Raw genomic sequence first — 16,469 nt, forward strand, 5'->3', positions numbered from 1 at the left:
TATAGAATCTTGGTTACAAAATTCCAATAGTGCAGAAAGGAAGAGATACTGACAGCATTGGCATCCTGTCTCTGCCTGGCCAATGCAATCTAAATTGTGACCACCTGGTACAATTATTTTCTTTGAAGTGTACACATTTTTTTCAGTCCTCGTAATCAAATACTACTTTAGAACAGGTAATAACATTACTTCCCTTGTGGCAAACAATGACATCTTGATTAGAAAGATAAACACAGCTCTACTGAAATGTTTTAATCACTAGAGGTGGCACTTCCTGATTCTAAATCTCAGTGTTAGCTTGTGGTTTCCAATATTCTCAGCAAGTTCTTCAAAATTTAACATTTTATTCTGCACACCACAAGACTTGAATCAATGTATTTTCAGAGTGGATATGAAGTTTTCTGTTAAAAATGCAAGATGAAATTGGGGGAATGTGAGTTTTTTAAAAAATAACTTCCCATTGTATCACTTTTAAAAAATTCAGTCTGAATTCTCTCTTTTTTTAAATTTTGGATAGCTCATAAGAAAACAGGCAATGCTGATAATATTGACATAAAATAATTTTTTTAAGTTTATTTTTTGAGAGAGAGAGAGAGCACGAGCAGGGGAGGGGCAGAGAGAGAGGAAGAGAGAAGATCCCAAGCAGGCTCAACACTGTGAGCGCAGCCCAACACAGGATTCGAATTCTAGAACTGTGAGAGCACGACCTGAGCCAAAATCAAGTCAGACGCCCAACTGATGGAGCCGCCCAGGTGCCCCTCATGTAAGCTAATTAACATAAGGTAATTAATATTAGCTGGAGAGCAACATTTAAAATGTGGAAGGTAATACTATGGCAGAGGGCAAGAACAGGTCTGTACGAGGCATTGGCACATCATCACAGGAAGCTAAGGAGAAGTAAAGCATTAGTCACAATAAGCCTGCCTTTAAAAATGCAACTGACATTACAGTTCCAGATGAACAGATTTTAAGAGGCTTATAGATTCTCTTCTGATTTTCTGATTTACTTAAGAATACTTTTCATCCCAAACCTAATTCCTTCCTTTTCTACACATTTACTGTCCTCTGAACATAGCCTCTAGAGCACTGATTCCACTCTACTCCAATTATATGTTTCTACTGCTGTCTCTCCGGTGGCCTACCACTGGGCACAGGTGCACACACACTTTATGCGTCCACACTCACCTGCAGTGAAGGGCCACATGGTCATCTGGGCATTCCCAGGGGCAAGCACTATGCCCGCATCACAGGTGCTCAATGTTTACAGTGAATAAATGAAAAAACCAATAAATGTTAAATGAACTAATGACAGAATCACACATTGGTAAAGCCAAAAGAAACTTAACAGAATACCTAATGCAATGTCCTTTTTAACAATGGAAGAAACCAAGCAGAGAGAGGTGCTATGTCTGGCCATAGACATGGAAACCGGCCCAGGGCTCGTGAATCACATGTTTGGATACTGTCCAACAGCTTTGGCATAGAGTTTCTGGTTTATAGGTGACAAAATCAATTTGTTACTACACCCTGACCCCTTATCTTTTGGCTTTTGAAATCCATGATAAAGAGGGGGAACTATAAGAATCATAACTAAAATTCAAATGAGCATGGCTAAAAAAAGATCGCTATTATTGGCCAGAAAGAAGTTCTCAGCTTTTAAGTGGATTTAGACTACCTATTTTCATCTTCTGTTATATGACTAATAATTGGCTGCATTACAAAAGTCCTCGTTATGTTTTTGTTAATAATACTACCTAGTCTCATCTTTTCACAGGTTAGAAGCAGACCTTCAAATTCAGGGATTCGATATGGTAATGAGAACTGAAACGTGGATAAAAAAGGGAGGCACCATGCTGGAAATATTAAAAGGTTATATGAACGGTAACTATGGCATATCCACTCAACAGGTTACTGTGCAACCATGACCACTTACTTTTCTGAGTAGTTTATGAGAACACAGAGAAATAGGACTATATTTCAGTCTTAAATAAAAAAAAAATATATATAATTGGGTATAAAGAACTAAAACCCAACAAAAAAATGAGAGGCAAAATTATACTAAAGATGGTAGCTAGCTATGTGTAAGTGGCAGAATTAGAGATATCTTTTCATCTTCTATCTTGCCATTTAAAATGTATTTATATTATTATTGTTATAATGTAAAAATAAAACATTTAAAATTGTTAGAGAAATTCAGAGGTTGGTGTCAGAAGTTACACACCAATACCGAATTTCTCTTTTTAAGTTTCTTTTGGGTCCTGTTTTTTCCTCTTCTTTCCAAATCCTGTCAGCAACACTCTGGCAAGTGTATCTTTTGAGCCTGGAAACGAGGTCATGATTGAAGATATAAAGGAAGGAAAGCTTAGTGCTACGTCTTCCCTTAGGACATGCTTGAGAAACATACTGAGAAATTCACTCTATTTGTTAGAGTGAAGAACTTCCCGCAAATGCCTTTTACTGCATTTTTTATGTTCATAGAAAACCTGAAAGGGCCCTAAATAATTCACAGTCTGGGTTTGGTTTCCCGATGTGTGTTCAATTTTTACCCCATGACAGAAAATGGCTTTCCTTTTGAGATCACTGATTACGCTGACACTAATGGCTCAATTAAATCGTAGATGTAACTTTTAGGTACTATTTTAAGAATAAAATAAGCTGAATAGTAGGTACCCGCTACTTCCTAAACTGCTTAAAGCGCATTCCCCACCCTTTTAAAAAGCCATTTCTCCAAAACGTACCTTACAGTATGCGGTGTGTCTTCACAGCAGGTAACTTCGCTTGGGCTCCACTCTCAGAGCAACATCAGGGAATCACAAAGCAAAAGCTGAAAAATTCATGCTGCTCTTTCTTTCTCACCTCCTCTGGGAAAGCTGTATGTGATTGCCTGACACGTGTAAATGGATCTTCTGGTTCCCAGCTTTAACTGATGCCCAAATGAACATAATAAACAGCCAGCTGAGTTCCCTCCTTCCCACATCTGCACTATCTGGTTCACTTTCTACTTGTAAGTGCTCTTTCTACGAGGTAGAAACATGTGCTCGTTGGAAAGCCATATGGGTTTCTAGTGGATTGTAGGAACAAAAATAAAGCCCTTATTGGTCTTTGGTTTAACTCTGAGAAGAAGCTCTAATCAGTAACTTAGGCAATTGTCTCTAAGGCCCTCAGCAAGAAGGCACCACTGGACAGGCTGCCGGCTACAGGCGCACTTGGCTTTTCTGAGGGAGGCAGCTCTTTACCCCCATTTCCCAGGCCTTGGTTCCTGTGAGTGAGGCAGAGAATATCACTCTCAAATGAATGGGCCTACTCTCCTCATAATTCCCTCAAACACAGAACATTACAAGCCACACCCCTTTATCCTTAACAGGAGAATATGTAGGCTATTCATTCATGCCCAAACTCAAAACACAAAAAACTCAAAAACAATTTGATATTATTCAAAGTATGAAGATACGCCAGCATAAGAATAAACAATGCAAAGAAAGATTCCCTTTCCTGCTATTCCAGCCCTTCAACTTTTGCCCACTATGAAAAATTAAGAAAATTTACATTAATGGTGCTCAGTGAAGACAATGTATTTTGATCTCTTCTCAAGTCATCCTGCTGTTTTCTTTGGAAATTTCTCTATTGCTAAACCCAACCTACTGAAATGTGCATGAACTTGTACTTCAATTCAAATAAAAACAGTAACAGGTCAAATGCAAAACATACTCTACTTCTTACTCTGAATTTTGCTTAGCATTTGTAAATGCTAATAAAAATATCTAACTTAATGTCTTAATGCGGATCCATGAATGATGGCTCAGAAACACTCCTTCCAAAATCTAGTTTTGTTGGACTCTTAGAGCTTCATTTCCCATCCCACCAACAAAAGTATGTCTAGGCATTTTCATGTGCAGATGCCAGGAAAGCTAAGTAATGGTTTTCTTTCAGTCAGGTACTATGTACAAATTACATGGGATGTGTGGAGAAGAGGAAGACAATGGAGCAAACAGAAGATTCAAGATGAGGCTGCAGAAACTGTGGCTACCTGAATTTTCCAGTGTCAAGAGATCAGAGTTACAAGTTTAGAAATGGGAAAACATCTATGAGATCCTGTTCATGCCTTTGATTTATGGGAAGATGGGCTTTAGGAAGATTTGGTGCCTAACTCAAGCTCATAAACCTGGTTATCAGTAGGGTTAATATACAGTCTGGGTTTTTTAGTTCCAAAACCTCTTTCAATTATACCACAAAACATCTTCATTCCTGTCAAAACCTAAAAATAAACCACTTAGATAAAAATATTTCTACACTGGTTTACAGTTACTATTTTTACATACAAAACATAATTAACATTCTCTGTGAATCAAGGCCACTACTATGAAGGTCACTGGTGTCAATTCTATAATATAGACTCTATGAATGCTGATTCCAGAGTGTAGTGTGATGCTGGGAATATGACAACCGCTTTGTATAGGTGTCTGTGGACTTATTCTTTCTTCGTGTTCCTTACTGCCCTCAGTGCCTCTATTCCAGTTATCACCCCCTTCCCCCACCTTCTAATCCTAATTTTATTTATTTTTTTTTTTAAGGCTCAAAGAGTTTTAATGTATAAACTTTTGTTCCTGCTTCCTATTGAGTTGCTGATGGGTCTTTCCAGAAGTTGTTGGAATGAATAATAAAGTTGTTTATGAGCGTCTCCTTGGAGAGTAAGGTTGTGTTGATGAAGGCAGCCCAACAGTGATGTCCCATTAGTGTGGACACTGAGCTGTGGATGCAGCACCCCTGGATGGTGCCTCGTACCTGGGGCTAGCCCTGCATATCTCCATGTGATCTGAGTGTCATCGGAGGGTGGTCCTTTCAGCATCTGCTAGTCCATAGCACATGGGATCTCTCATTTTTCAGGGACTCCTGTTTTAAGAATCCAGTGTTGTTTCATTGTGCATTGGCACTCTATTGCCCTCAGTGAATGGTGGGGTAGGGGGGCAAACTCACACATCTTCAGTCAATGGGCTTTCACGCTGACTTACAAACTCCACGAATAGGCAGCAGCAGGCCTGTGCCCAGTTTGGCTTGTTACAAATCTTAAATGAATCAATGCGTTCAAAGATCTTAGAACAGCACAGCGTCATGAGTGACATTGGTGTTATATCTCATTTTCACTTGGAGACCTGCTCCTGAGGTGCCTGTCTCCCTAGGTGAGGCTGCTTCCTCTGGGGAAAGTCCTCCTCTTCCCAACTTGCCCAGGCTAATCCTAATTTTAAATTCATGTTTTCTAAAGTCTATTTTATAGAGTAATATGAAATGCAGACAAATGCCCACCACATTTATTGTAGCATGATTCATTATAGCAGAAACAAAAACAAAACCCCTGTCAGCATAGAAGAATGTTTACTTAGTAGTACTTTCAAAAAACAGGATATTGTGCAGCCATTAAAATTATCTTCACATAAAGAGGTTTTAATGAAATGAGGAAGTGCTTTTGTACTAATGCTAAATGAAGAAAGCAGAATATAAAACTGCAGAATATCAACCATATTTCAAAAATGCTTTAACGGAAATGCACCAAAATATTCCCAATGGTAGGATTATTATAATTACTATTCTTTTATATCATTCTACTTATTTCCATTTCTGCAATAAAAATATAACATTTAAGGTCAGAAAAAGAATTTTATAAAAGAAAATATCACATTGGAAAATATAACCGAACTGCTCAGAATAACATAAAATCAAAATATATAGATTCTAGGTGAGAATCTAAAGCCTCTGTTGTATGGATTTGTCCACAAATCTGTAGCATGGTATGGCTGCCTGTGGCATTTCCTTACTTTCCACTTTACTAAATTTCAGGTATGTCAGGTTGCCAGATATTTGAATTGTAGATGAGTAAAGCATTAAGATATGTATATATTTAAAGGAAAAGAGAGGATGCTGAAAAGGAAAGACTAAGAAAGAGAAGGGAGGGAGAAAGGCTCTGAGCCAATACTTTTAGACAAGTGTCTAAGGAATTTTTTCATTAATTGGTATTTAGAAGTTTAGAAGCCACAGATGGTGGCAACTGTCATTAAGTCACTCAGGCTGATTTATCCATGGATGAGCATTAAAGACAAATTAACTTCTCTAGAGACCAGGCTAGTGTCCAATTAGCAACTACTTAAAATGAGGAGAGCTGAATTAAAAATGTGAGGCCATTATAGGCACCTGCGGGGCTCAGCTGGTTAAGCATCTGACTTGATCTCAGCTCAGGTCATGATTTCATGATTCATGGGACTGAGCACTGCATGGGGCTCTACGCTTACAGAGCAGAGCCTGCTTGGGATTCTCTCTCTGCCCCTCCCCCCACATTCTCTAAATAAATAAATAAATAAACTTTAAAAAAAAAAGGATGTGAGGACGTCAAACCTAGGACAGCAGAAGAAGTTCAGTAGTTGAACCAAATGAGTATATTCGTATAGGATGTTTATATCTAAAGGCATTGGATTTTTTTTTACCAATTTTTATACTGATTCTTTTGTATTATAATAAAATATTTTCCTGTTAAATAACAGTGTTTTTATATTTTCTCTTCTTTAAATGAAATCTTAAAAATATGGCTAATGGAGGAGGAGGCAGTGAGTGACATTTTCATTTTACAGTACACAGTGACATTCATTTATTCATATACATATACACAGCCCCCACAAAATGTGTCACTTCATGCAAGAATGACCAAGGGCAAACTGATCCCAGAGTGTGTGATTTAAGAGATAGATATGGCTTGACTTTGAGAAGCCTCTGAAGATCATTTTTAAAACCTTCCCTCTGCCTCCCCAAACTTTATATGTCAAGAAAACCCTCTTAAGAGTATTTTAAGCTAGTCTGAGAGACAGACAAGATCCAAATCTGTTCTCATTCAACCTTAGCAGCATTTGCAATATGATTTCTAAGGACTTTCCCAAGCATGCTATATTTTATTATAATAACCCTGTGAGATATTACTAGCCCAACTTTATAGATGCAGAAAGAGGCTCTACGAGATTAATTTGCTAAAGATCACAGAAAATCCCGGAATTCAGTTCTCTAGCTCCCTATCCTGTACTCTTTCCACTGCTTCATGCTGATAAATTCTTCATACTGATGAATTCCATGCCAGAGCATCTGCCCCTAAAGTCCAAGACTATATGTGGACTGCAGACAAGTAGTTACTCAACAAGAGTGCAGGTGAATGGAAAATGTTTCAGTTAAAACTGAGTGGTAGAAGGCTGAGGCTGATATTCATTGCCACCTTGGTGTCCACCTGGGCCCCTTCATCCATGCAGACTATGTCTGTCTTCTCTTTGTAAAACCATGTTCATCATTTGTCCCCAAAAGAGTCCCACTAAAATCTGAGCTATTTTCACTATTTCTTTACTCCCTTCAGCTTAACTTTGATAGCTTGTAGCTATTCCAGAGTATGCCAATTCCTTAACTCTTCACGAATTTTTCTCCAGAAGTCATACACAGATGTGTTAGCTCACCAGCTAGATTTTTAAGCAAGATCTGTGTTTTCTACGTCTCAGATTCCTCCCCGCCTTTTCAATACCCTTTCCTCTTTCTTCTAACTGCCTAGAAATCTGCTATGCATTCAACAAATGCCTACTGAGTGGATGAGAACCTGCAGGCATGAGGTGAAAGCCCAGCTTGATTAGTAACTAGGAGGTGTGTGATTTCAGGGAGGTCTGTGGGTCCCGGTTTTCTCACCATAAAATGGTTATGGGAACAGGAAGTGGGTAGACTACATGAGGTCTATCATCTCTAAGATTCTATAAATATTCATATTATTTTCATTGGGCTGAATCATAGCCTTATTTCATTGGGGATGGGACAGGAAATAAATGCAAATTCCAAAGAAAAGAATGTTTAACATCTTTAAAAAGACAAGTATGGAGATCAAATAACTAACCACCCAACAGGCAGAAGAAAGCCAATGTGTTTGGAAAATTAATAAAGCAAAGGAGACTGAGAGTAGAAATGTCTCGGGCAAATGTCTTGAGCAAGAGTAGAGCTATGGATCCTTTCTGACAGCGGTGTCAAGTGATTAGAGGATGGAATGCAAATGGGAGCAGATTGGTAACCAGAAAATTGCTTTAGTGGTTAGACATATGTAGCATAATGTATGCTTTTTAAATTAAAAAAATATTTTAGAGAGAGAGAGAGAGCAAGCAGGGTAGAGGGGCAGAGAGAGAGAGAGAGAAATCTTAAGCAGGCTCCATGCTCCAACACAGGGCTTGATCTCATAACCTTGAGACCATGACCTGCATCAAAATCAAGAACTGACTAAGCCACCCCGGTTGCCCCTAATGTTTGCTTTTTAAATTTGCTCTTCTGGTGCTGATGCATAGGAGCACATGTACCCCCATGTTCATAGCAGCACTGTCAACAATAGCCAAATCATGGAAAGAGCCTAAATGCCCATCACCGGATGAGTGGGTCAAGAAGATGTGGTATATATACACAATGGAGTACTACATGGCAATGAGAGGGAACGACATATGGCCATTTGTAGGAAAGTGGATGGACCTCGAGGGTGTCATGCTAAGCGAAATAAGTCAGGCAGAGAAGGACAGAAACCATATGTTTGCACACATAGGTCTAACAGGAGAACAGGAGAAACCTAGTGGAGGACCAGGGGGAGGGGAAGAGGGAAAGAGAGTTGGGGAGAGAGAGGGATGCAAAACTTGAGAGACTATTGAATACTGAAAACGAACTGAGGGCTGAAGGCGGAGGAGGGGAAAGAGGTGGCGGTGATGGAGGAGGGCACTTGTGGGGAAGAGCACTGGGTGTTGTATGGAAACTAATTTGACAATAAACTACTTTAAAAAAATAAATTTGCTCTTATGTTTGCTATGCAAGCTTGAAATCAAATGTTAAGAATGTCAAAGTTGAGACTGCTTAGATCATGAAAAAGAAAACAAGATATAAACTAACAACTTCCTTGTGACAATACAGACAGAAGTTCCTGGTATTAAAATAGGGATTAATATTACCAACATTTGACCATTAGCAACCTATTTTCCTAAATTTAGACAGGGGGCAGAGGGGAGGTAAGGGGTAAGTAATGACAATTTTATTTAAGATATTCCTCCTAAGTTTAATTTTATTAAAGATTTTTAAATTCTAAGTAAAACTGTACTGGTTTCATTAAAATTGGGATCTAGCTGACAGACCTTGTAATAGATTAAAATGGTGTTATAAGGAGGCCCATTCATGCCTTCATTAAGAAACTCCCTTAGATGGGTGAATTATGGCAGGCAGTGAACCCAAGTCTACAATGTGATATTAGAAGTGAGAATGCATCTGAGGAACTAAAGGAAAAGGAAGTCAAATACAGTTTGAAACTTCAAGAAAAAAAAAACAGCACTTCTTTAGAAAAGAAAATCTCTGAAGTTAAAAAGTAATACTTGAAGCAAATAACAATCCTTGGATTATTGGATGTAAAAGGTTTTAGTTGGTGTATCCAAAATTGAAGTGACACTTTAAATGATTAAATCAATAGGAGTGCATGGTGGATAAGAGACCAGAAAAATCCCATTTTTAAAAAAACAGCAAAAAATTGTAAAGGGATTTGATATTTAAGAGCCATTTTAAGGAATCTCTTGATGAAATTTTTGATACTAAAACTGCAAAACAGAAACTTACTGTTAATCCACGTTATGTAACTTTGAATCCAGTCTGCCCTTCATCTTCTACGTCAGAAAAGGGCCTAAATTTAACCAAAGTCTATAAAGACATCTCTGCAGGGAGAAAAAGTGTGTGTGTGTGTGTGTGTGTGTGTGTGTGTGTGTGTGTGTGTGTGTGTATGTTAAAGACAAACATACCTGCTTCATCGTAGGATACAGTCAACTTTTCTAGCATTTCTCGGTCAATCGACAGAATCTGCTGCTCAAGGATGGTCTGGTAAGACAAAACACTATTTTCTTTGTCCTTCTCATAGTCCTGAAGGTGCTGTTTGAGGGCCTCTGGGAGTCGCGACTTTACATATTCAGCTGCAGTCTGCAGTTAAAACAGGTAGAGAACCCTATTAGTAGCCATCTGAAGCTGTTCACTTCCCCTCACATGCGGCAGTGAAACCCAAAGCACTGTGGCACAAACCCGTTAGACCAGCATATCCTTGTCATTGTCACTGTTAGATTCCACTCTACAAAGTAAGGTGAACCTTCAAACAGACTCACAGACCTCTAGGAATTTTCTACCAGGTTTAAAGGTATGAAACATGATGGATTTGGTTTGGCATACAAACAGTTGGTTAATACCCAGAGTTCCAACTATTTGGCTGATCTCTGAAGGCCCAGTGATAGTAACTTTACTGGCTATAAATCTGACTTGCCCTTGTCTAGAATGCAGAAGCTAGCCACTCAGCCCAGAAGTAAGCTCCATTATGCTATGGCATCCACTTCTCTGCTTTGATGTTCTCTACTCATTAATGGTTCTGCAGGAACTCTTATGAAGTGAATAGAAAGAAGAGTCCTCTGCTGGGGCTGATAATGTAATAATGGGATAAACAGAGAATGAAGAGACCTAAGGCAATAATGCCCTTAACCTAAAAAATGAACTGGTTATCACTTAAATGTCTTGGACTTTATATGTTTATATATTTCTGATATATAGATACAGATATAGATATAGAAATAGATCATTCTTAACTGGTTTTTTTCTCTGCTACACAATCTGCACAAAGCACTCCTAACTAGTAACATCTGAAATTACATACACGCAGTGATTTTTCAAGCTTCCATTTGAGGTGGGAGAAGACATGCATACTTTGAAAAAGACTCCCCAAATATTCTGGTATGTTCTGTGGGTGGGCTAAAGATGGTATTCTCTTCTCCCTCCCAGTTGAGAATCACAGTTTAAGTTAAACAGAACTTCGAGAGAGAGAAATTAAGTGACAGAATGGCATGTATGAATCAGGGGAATTTTCAAATTCTTAAAACATTTCTCTTAAGAATACCAAGAGTTTGGTGTCTCCTGACAGACCAGTTCTGCATCACATGCATGGGGTCTGAAGTTGATAAAATAAATAAATGCATACATATATTGTTTAAAATTATACTCACAACCACTGATAAATTTAAATAAAAGAAACTGTTAAAAAGGATTGTCTCCCTCCTATACTGTTGATGGGAATGTAAACTGGTGCAGCCACTCCGAAAAACAGTGTGGAGGTTCCTCAAAAAATTAACAGTAGAACTCCCCTGTGATCCAGCAATAATAGCATTGTGAGGAATTTACCCAAGGGATACAGAAGTGCTGATGCATAGGAGTACATGTACCCCAATGTTCATAGCAGCAATGTCAACAATAGCCAAATTATGGAAAGAGCCTAAATGTCTATCAACTGATGAATGGATCAAGAAGATGTGGTTTATCTCTACAATGGAGTATTACATGGCAATGAGAAAGAATAAAATCTGGCCATTTGTAGCAATGTGGATGGAACTTGAGAGTGTTATGCTCAGTGAAATAAGTCAGGCAGAGAAGGACAGATACCATATGTTTTCACTCATACGTGGATCAGGAGAAACTTAACAGAGGACCATGGGGGAGGGGAAGGGGGAAAATAGTTAAGGAGAGGGAGGGAAGAAAACCGTAAGAGACTCTTAGAGACTGAGAACAAACTGAGGGTTGATGGGGGTGTGAGAGAGGGGAAAGGAGGTGATGGGCATGAAGGAGGGCATTTGTTGGGATGAGCCCTGGGTGTTATATCCAAACCAACTTGACAATAAAATATACAAGAAAAAAAGAAAGGATGGTCTCTGGGATATGTGCCTAGAAGACCCATCCACATAGTTTAATATTTTTTAAAATTCTGGTAAGCTATTCAGTGCATAATTTAAGACAAGTATGAGTTAAATACACACAGAGACACAGATACAGTACGTGCTCATCAACAGAGTTTTGTTTTGTTTTTTCATTTATAAAACAGCACACTCTCTAGCCTTTGGAAATAGTGAGATAGGTTTATATGAACTGACAAGGAAGAACGTCTTGATATTACCATTAACATTAAAAAACAAGGTACAGAATGTCAATGGTAATACATCCTTCTTATGTAGAGCATACATATATGTATGTACATATTGTAATCTGTAACATCACACGTGCATGGGAGAAAGTATGGAGGGCTATACTCCGAATCCAGAACATACTCACTTTTTAGTCTCCACATTTCTGTATTGTTTCATTGCTCTTACTATTATAATTTTTGTTTAAAAAAATTTTTTTGTAACCTTCAGAGTTTTCCTTTAAATGTTATGCAACTTAAGATAAAGAGAAACTTGCCAGAACAATGACAACTAACTTCCCAGGGAAAGTCTATTTGGAAATAATGGAGGAAAGTTATAGATCAGTCCTCAGAGTGGCAAAGCATAGCACACCACACTTTTAATTTTATTTCCAGATTTACATTTAGAGTCCCTAGGTCAGTTGTGCTGAAATTACAATTTTAAAATATCACCAAACATTGCTCAATTTCTCTTTCAGCCATCTAGTGCAGAACAAATAAAATTATTCCACAAAATGTAAATGGACTCAGCATATTAGCACAACATATTTAATTTTAGAGTTTAATAACAATTTTCCCTCAACACTGGAAAATGAATAGACACACTGCAGAAGAACTATTTTTAGACTCATACTACCTTGCTATTCAGTGTAATATCTGTCTTGAATGTTTTTAGTTGAAGATAATCTAAGAGGTACCAGCAGTAATTTAAAATGCACATTTTACAAATATTGGTGTACTCTATTATTGAAAGCATACACATTTCCTTCCAATTGTATCTACTGATGTACTTTTCTAGTTAAAATGATGATATAGGTCTTTGAACAGGGCCTGTAATTTTTTTCTATATTGTTGTTATATTTTGGTATTTCATTTCTAAAACAATATAACTTCATGTATAGAGTTCCTCCATTAGAAAAGGGTCTTAAGAGGAAAGAAAAAAAGCAACTCTGGCAAAATACTAGATTCTGTCAAGATATTTCAAGAAATCACCTTCATACCAAGGCAATGCTCTAAATGTATTCAAACGGCAGTTAAAACCTTATGTACAAGCATGAACCTATGTTAAAAAAGAGGCTGTCATACAAATACCACATGATCTCACTTATATGCAGAATCTTAAACAAAACAAAAGAAAACTGAACTTATAGATGCTGAGAACAGGTTGCTGGGGTGGGGGTGGACAAAATGGGTGAAGGTGGTTAAAAGGTACAAACTTCCAGTTATAAAATGAGTAAGTCTTGGGGGTATCATGTTTGGCATGGTGGATAGAGTTGACAATACTGTATGGTATATTTGAAAGTTGCTAAGAGAGTAAATCTTAAAACTTCTTATCACAAGAAAAAACGGCAACTATGCATGGTGATAGATGTTAACAGACTTATTGCGGTAATCGTTTCCTAATATGTATAAATACCAAACCGTTATGTTGTACACCTGAACCAAACAGGCCAATTATATCTCAATAAAAAATCAGGCTGTCATCTTATTAACTGAGATCATAATTATTCCACAGATAATAAATAATACAAAGAAAGATTTAAATTTAAAAGTTTCATTGGAATTCCAAAAAAGTGAAAAAATTAAAATTTAATATTACTTATCTATTCTTTAATCGATGAGAAGTGTTCCTGGAAGTTTAAATCCTAACCTGCATGTTCTTCCAATCAGCCATTCCAGAAACAATAATATTAGTTAGCAATATCAGTATCTTGCAATTGTGTGGTACTTTACACTTTTCCCAGCAATTTATGCTATTACCATTCTGTAAGTTCACAATAACTTTGTTTTTTTTTAAATTTTGTATGTTTTTATTTACTACTGAGACAGAGAGAAACAGAGCATGAGTGGAGGAGGGACAGACAGAGAGGGAGACACAGAATCTGAAGCAGCCTCCAGGCTCTGAGCTGTCAGCACAGAGCCTGATGCGGGGCTTGAACCCACGAACTGTGAGATGACCTGAGCCAAAGTCGGCCACTTAACCAATTGAGCCACCCAGGCGCCCCTTCACAATAACTTTGAATGAAAGTAGACAAATTACTGGTTTGGGCCAGTCCTTCACATCCTTCAAAGTTTGGCTAAAATGGTATAAATTCTTTTAGTGAACACACCTAAGAGGAGCCAACAGTCTTTCAAGTCTTTATGTAGGTATTCGTGTAGGTGTAAGTATTTTCCCCAGGGTGGCTGAGGTAAGAGCCGTATCTTACAGACCCTTGAGTTCCCCCAGCATCTGGTTCAGTGCTTGGCACCAAGAATTTTAATATCTTGGCTTTAGCCAAGAATCAGGTATTTTGAGAGGCTTTAGAGAAAACCTTCTGACAGTTCATTAATTCTTTGCCTGCAATCTGAACCTGCTTTCACGATTCTAGACAGAGCCTAGGAGTTATTTTCTACTGGCAAATGCTACTACACTTAGTCTTTAATTATCATTGATATCATTATTGTAGGAAAGTAAACAGCTTAAACCCAAAAAAGCAAATTATATACATCACATACAAAGCTGTATATGAAGCTTTATTTACCACGTTCCTCTCCATAATTGTTTGATCTTGTCCATTCTTGCCTTTATTTCTTTATTTGGCAATGGACTTGATTCTAGCAGATCTGCTAGGGACCCTCTGAAGAGTCATGTAGAATTCAGCTCAGAACTGTACTTCTCAGTTAATGGTTGCCCTGCAGAGGCTAACTCTGACTTCATGTTCACGTCTGTGCTTGTTCAGGCGGTAGCAGAGAAGCCTCAGGGCAGAAATTGGAAGACACATAGTTCACAGGTTCTCCAGATTACACCAGAGAAGATAGTTAACAGTTGGAAAGATGAGCTAAAAGCTGGTGATGCAGTTCACAAAAGGTGCCTGTCCAAAGCACCCTCTTACAGAATTCGCATACATACCAACTTCTGTCTGGAGGACAGTAAAGGGCTAAAGCAGACCCTGTAAAAAATACTCAGAAGGATAAAAGAAAAGCAGCAGAATGACTAAGTGTCTAAATTTGGGAACCTACTCAGTAGAATGCAGAGACTGGTCTTTAGTCTAAAAAACTACTATTACAGTGGTATATATTCTTTAAGAAATAATCAATATATATGAAAGAATGGGCGGGTGTGCAAAGTCTTTTAAAAACTGCTAACTGCTTCACAATTCATCTTAAACACCTGTCAGCCAGCCAATTCTAACTTCTTGAATGTCTGCTGAGTAAAGTGCATTAGATCAAACACCACCCGGAGAACAAACCTCTCACATAAAGGAACCTGCAAGTTTAATGTAAAAACACACACACATGAAATCCTGGGAAAACACACTTCACAAAGCAATTTTTAAAAAGCATGAATCTTGGGATAAATCAACATATTTGTTTAATATATGCACCATATTAAGTGCTGAATGGACTCCAGGGAGAAAAATTAAGGAGCAGGGACAAGAAAAGAACCAGGAAATCACTGGAGTTTAAAGATCAGTTTTGAAGTAAGAAGAGGCACTTACTGGATGAAAGTGAAGCAATCTAGAAAGCAGCGAATGTGAGTTCATAGGAAGAAATACTAAGAAATGAAGATGATGAAAACTAGTAGTAAGAAAGAGCTTGGCAGCTGGAGAAGTTTTAACTCCCTGTTAAACCACAGTGTTTTGATTTGTACCAGTAGTAACTACTGACCATCTTAAAGAGGGAAATATATGATCACATCTTGTTTGAAAAAAAAATGTGCTTGGAGCTGAGTTTCAGATGCACTTGAATAAAATTAAAGCATGGACACAAGTAAAAAGTCTGAAGGAAAGGAAAACTGGCCTTCTATACTGTGGTTGGAATATAAATGGGGCAATCTATTTGGACAGAATATGAAAAAATGTAACCACTTTAAAACAGTGTGTAGCTTTTACCCAGTAATTGCCTTTCTAGGAACTAATTTTAAGAAAAAATGTTAAATACGAGGTTAAAGATTTGGGTGTAATATTTTTTAATGTAAATCCCTCTCACTTATGTGTGTTCTCTAAGGTTGTGGCAGATTGTTACTGGTGGTGTGTTGGAGATCAAGTTTATTCTTCTTGACTTCATATGGGACTCCTAGGATTGCAGTTAGGCATCTTGGAGAACTGCCATTTATTCTGCTAAATCACTGCTTGAACAAAAGTTCACATTATCTCCTGGGGGGCGGGAGGGGCAGGATTTGGGTGTAAACATGATTATCAAAGTATTATTCATGATAATGAAAATCTATCCTGAAATTAATTGATTCAATTATGCGGCATCCATGCAATGGAATACAATGTGTTATACCCAAGATTTCTTTATCGCCCCCAGAAACCAGAGACCGCCAGGGAGGCCGAAGCACGCTTGCAAAAGCAAAGGGCTTTGTTACGAATTTAGGCCCAGCCAGCCTAAACTCACAGACTTACTGGATCCACGTGGAGTGAGCCCCGAACAAAGGCGGGGTAGGACTTTTATGAGTTTGGGAAGGGGGAGTTACAGGAAA

At 38.0% G+C, this 16,469-nt stretch overlaps 1 protein-coding gene across 3 annotated transcripts in view; it reads right to left on the minus strand.

The window, feature by feature from the left end:
* The window catches only part of PPM1L (protein phosphatase, Mg2+/Mn2+ dependent 1L), a 288,635-nt gene that overhangs the window by 92,462 nt on the left and 179,704 nt on the right, over nt 1-16,469 (minus strand). For 2 of the 3 annotated variants that reach the window (XM_029939956.1, XM_029939958.1), the window contains one exon: nt 9,819-9,993. In XM_029939956.1, the coding sequence (XP_029795816.1) occupies nt 9,819-9,993 (175 nt within the window). Of the gene's footprint in view, nt 1-1,185; nt 2,189-9,818; nt 9,994-16,469 lie in introns of those variants that run through there. The other variant, XM_029939959.1, reaches the window with a different exon arrangement.

Source organism: Suricata suricatta, chromosome 5 (genome assembly GCF_006229205.1).
Source record: "Suricata suricatta isolate VVHF042 chromosome 5, meerkat_22Aug2017_6uvM2_HiC, whole genome shotgun sequence".
Classification (NCBI taxonomy): Eukaryota; Metazoa; Chordata; class Mammalia; order Carnivora; family Herpestidae; genus Suricata; species Suricata suricatta.